This window comes from Sinocyclocheilus grahami, unplaced genomic scaffold, assembly GCF_001515645.1.
Source record: "Sinocyclocheilus grahami isolate Dianchi unplaced genomic scaffold, SAMN03320097.WGS_v1.1 scaffold1164.1, whole genome shotgun sequence".
In the NCBI taxonomy this organism is placed as follows: Eukaryota; Metazoa; Chordata; class Actinopteri; order Cypriniformes; family Cyprinidae; genus Sinocyclocheilus; species Sinocyclocheilus grahami.
The window spans coordinates 282,651-287,312 of NW_015506343.1; the positions used below are offsets into that span (position 1 = coordinate 282,651).

General features: G+C 42.3%; 1 protein-coding gene across 1 annotated transcript in view; it reads left to right on the forward strand.

Annotated features, from left to right (window-relative positions):
- The window catches only part of LOC107567515 (immunoglobulin superfamily DCC subclass member 3-like), a 22,174-nt gene that overhangs the window by 14,639 nt on the left and 2,873 nt on the right, over nt 1-4,662 (forward strand). Inside the window, exons 7-11 of the mRNA XM_016253206.1 lie at nt 1,280-1,445; nt 2,248-2,498; nt 3,106-3,270; nt 3,435-3,623; nt 3,781-3,897. Of these exons, the coding sequence (XP_016108692.1) occupies nt 1,280-1,445; nt 2,248-2,498; nt 3,106-3,270; nt 3,435-3,623; nt 3,781-3,897 (888 nt within the window). The remainder of the gene's footprint in view (nt 1-1,279; nt 1,446-2,247; nt 2,499-3,105; nt 3,271-3,434; nt 3,624-3,780; nt 3,898-4,662) is intronic.

A 4,662-nucleotide genomic window follows, 5' to 3' on the forward strand; every position in this document is an offset into this window, starting at 1 on the left:
CAGGTCACCTCTAGCCTCATTAGCATATGGGAGGGGCTTGTGTCTGGTTTGAGCAGCAGCTGTGATACACACACACACACGACAGCCAGATGGAGAGACACACAGACAGGCAGATAGATTTATTAAAATCCTCTTCTGACATGTCATATTTAATAAAGATTAAAGACAAGTGCACACATACCCCACAGGAGCTGAATGAAGTAACGCCACACACACATTTGAGATCACATGAAACTAGAGCACATGTGTAACACTTACAATACGGCTGGAGAACTGGAGAGTATTTCACTGTTTTACAGCACAGTGAAGTATTATATTATGTTTTACTACAGTATTTTACAGTGCTGTTGAATAGTTTAGTGTTTTAGCGCGCTGTGGAGTATTTGATGTTTCTTACTACAGTATTTTACAGTGTTGTAGTGTGTTGTAGGGATTGTGTTGTGTTGAGTGGGACGGACGGATGGATGGATAATAGAAGAAAGCGAGGCGGAGGGGGAGGAATAATTGTGTCTGGGTGATGGATCACCTCTGACCTCTGACCCCTGACCTCAATCCAGCAGACCTGCAGGAGGAGATGTGTGTGTGTGTGGGGGGGGGGGGGGGTTGTGGTCTGGATTGATGGACCAGAGAGAGCCGGAGGGGGTGATTTTAGGACAAAAACACAGAAGCAGCAGCATAAATTCACTATTTATTGAAACGAAACCTCTGATGTTTGTCCTGCTCATCACACGACTGCTTACCAAATACATCAATAAATGAGACACAGACATTAGACACAGAATGATGCAAGAATGTCTGTCTTTGTTTCACAATTGCAGCTTCTTATTTGTGTGTGTGTGTGTGTGTGTGTATACACAGTATTTATACTAAAACAAATGTTAATACTGTTTAATACTGCTCTAAGATGTTCATGCATACACGTATTTACAGGACAGTTACATAATATTGCATGATATAAATAGGCTACATAAAGTTTATACATTATACAATTAAACATTAGCTTATTTTAGAAAAATTTTACAAATTATGAGAAGAAAAAAATTCAAAAAGAAAGAATAATGAAATTCAGAAAATGTGAAAAAAAACGATATTATCATGCAAATACACAACTTTGACAACCATAAAAATACATTTTGTAAAAAAAAACAATTAAATGGACCCCTTAGGACACAAATTTAGCTGAAAGCATCTTGTGTAGATCTAGTATGTGAATTATGGTTAATAGCTGGTCTCTGTCAGTTTGGACATGTTATGAACTCTCTCTCTGTGTGTTGTTCAGCTCCTCCGGAGTTCCTGCAGTGGCCTCAGTCCGTGTCGAAGCCGGCGGGCACCAGTGCCGTCTTCACCTGCCAGGCTCAAGGTGTTCCTGATCCACACCTCATCTGGCTGAAGAACGGCAAGATCCTCACGCCTGGAGAGAACGTCAAACTCTCCAACAACAACAGGTAATCTAATAATAATCTAACTTTTTGAATTGGAACAGTTTATTGAACATTTAAACAAAATATAAAGACAAAGTTTGCATATGTGTTTTATGTTGAGTATCAGATTTCCTCCATCATGCTCATATAGTCTGTTACAGTGAGAATAGTTGAGAGACTCAAATTGAGCAAGAATCTGAATTTGCTGCAGATTCTGATATTTCTATGCTGAAATTCTGCTGCTTGTAATGTAAATCAATTAGATCTTTATAACAGTACAGCAGATACTGACATAAAATCATCTGAATATCAGCGGTCGCTCTATATCTCCAGTAATATAAGATGAGACTGAAATGATCCAAACATAAAGCAATGCAATGTTGATTGAGAGCTGAAGAAATAAAGGCTCCTCCTCAGATGTGAGATGTTCTGGAGGCTTGTGAAGATCATTCCTCCGCTGAGGAACAGTGAAAGTAAAGCTTCTGGAAACAAACGCTCCTCAAAAGATCCTGAGGATCAGATTTGAGACTCTAAAACATGATTGATGGAGAATCAAGTAAAGCTGAGCTGCTTCAGTCCAGTAAGTGTTCATCTGGACTACAGTTATTCTGACCTTTACTTGATCAAAATCAGTCAAGATTTGACAGCAGAAAAACACAAGGAGCTTGATCTGAAGCTGGACGTTTGTACAATTACACTAAAAGAGCTTTTACTGGATAAAAAAACTCTAAACTATCAATCAGACGATAGAAGATGTGCAGTAGATTGTGTGACACTGAGTTTTGATCAGATGTTGGTGTAAATGATGATGTGTGTTGATCTGCAGAACGCTGGCAGTGACGCGCATCACGGCTGAAGATGAGGCCATCTATCAGTGCATCGCGGAGAACAGCGCAGGAACCAACCAGGCCAGCGCTCGTCTCGCCGTCTCCCCGTCCGCCGATCTCCCAGAAGCCCCTCAGGATTTGACGGTCACGCCGCTCTCCACCACTTCCCTACGGGTGCGCTGGGCACAGCCGGAGCGGCACCTGATGGACGGCATCATCGGATACGTGCTGCACATCCGCAAACTGGGAGGTGAGACGACAGAGACACACTGAGACCTGCAGACTCTAAATCAGACTCGGAATCAGACTCGGAATCAGACTCGGAATCGGACTCAGACTCTAAATCAGACTTGGAATCAGACTCGGAATCGGACTCAGACTCAGACTCAGAATCAGACTCAGAATCAGACTCAATCAAAATCTGAATCAGACTTGGAATCAAAATCAGACTCAGTATCGGAATCAGACTCAGAATCAGACTCAGTCTCGGAATCAGAATCAGACTCGGAATCAGACTCAGTATCGGAATCAGAATCAGACCCGAAATCAGACTAAATATGGTAATCAGAATCAGACTCGAATCAGACTCAGAATCAGACTCGGAATCAGACTCAGTATCGGAATCAGAATCAGACTCGGAATCAGACTCAGAATCAGACTCGGAATCAGACTCAGTATCGGAATCAGAATCAGACTCGGAATCAGACTCAGAATCAGACTCGGAATCAGACTCAGCATCGGAATCAGAATCAGACTCGGAATCAAACTCAGAATCGGAATCAGAATCAGACTCGGAATCAGACTCCGACTCAGAATAAGACATCCAGACTGACTGAATGATGTTTGTGTGCTTTTAGAGCCGGACAGCAGCGAGCTTCAGGAAGCCGTGAGCAAAGACACGTTTCAGCACGACTTTACGAACCTGGAGGCCTCCACCACCTTCTCCATATATGTGAAAGCGTATTCACCGCTGGGAGCCAGTCAGCAATCCAACAGTGTCATCACCACCACACTTGGAGCTGGTAAGAGTATACATGCTTACATGGCTGATAAAACTCATTAAATATATATATATATATATATATATATATATTAAATGTTGTCCAAAACACAGTGGTAATGTAATGATCATTCTACACATGTACTAGTCACTAATCTCACCCATCTGTCTCTGTCTGTGTGCCAGTTCCCACGATGCCCAGCTTCTTCACGAAGGTTCTGAACAGCACAGCGATGCAGGTGTTCTGGGAGCTTCCAGCTAAAGCCGGTCGAGTGGAGGGATACAAACTCTCTCATCGCAAGCTGCCACAGCAAGAGTTCAGACACGAGGAGCGATTCCCCGCTCACATCAACACACACACCATCTCTAACCTGGGTCAGTACACAAACACACACACACACCATCTCTAACCTGGGTCAGTACACACACACACACACACACAATCTCTAACCTGGGTCAGTACACACACACACACACACACACAGACACACACACGTGTCAGTCTAACGGTCAGTGTGTGTTTCTCCTGCAGAAGCGTCAGCGGTGTATGAGATTCAGCTCACGGCCTTCAACGGAAACGGCGACAGCATCGGCAACAAACGGCTGGTCTCATTGGCTGAGACTGAAAAGAGCGGGAAAGAGGCAGCAGGTGAAGCTTCATATTCATCATCTGCAAACCATGTCCACAAACAATCATTTAACTGAAAGGGATTCAATGATTCACAAATAGATTTCAGAATAGATCTATTTAAATCACAGATGTGACTGATAATCTGGTTTATTTCTAATATTTTTGACTAGTATTTTGACTCAAACTAAAAAAAAAGCTTTTGAGTGAAAGTTCAATTCAATCAATCCCTGTTCATGTTTAACACTGAAAGCATCAGTGGTCTGCAGTGTGATGTCATATACACTAGATGGAGACAGAGACCATCAGTGAATACAATCACATGCAATACACATGCTTTCATAACACCTTTACTCAGATCTTTATTATCAGCTGCTTTACACAAAATACACATTCTGCTTTTTCTGTGTGCTTTTATGTGAAGTTCCTGTATTTATCGGGTGATCTACTACATTTTCCACACTTGCAGAGACATGTTCTATAACAGAACACACTGCAGTTTTGGTTCACTAATAATCCTGACCTGACTTCATGTATTTCGTATGTGTGTGTGTGTGTGTGTGTGTGTGTGTATGTTTGCATTTGTGTGAGTCTGTGTGTGTGTGTGTGTGTGTGTGTGTGTATGTTTGTGTGAGTCTGTGTGTGTGTGTGTGTGTGTGTGTGTGTGTGTGTATGTTTGCATTTGTGTGAGTCTGTGTGTGTGTGTGTGTGTGTGTGTGTGTATGTTTGCATTTGTGTGAGTCTGTGTGTGTGTGTGTGTGTGTGTGTGTGTATGTTTGTGTGAGT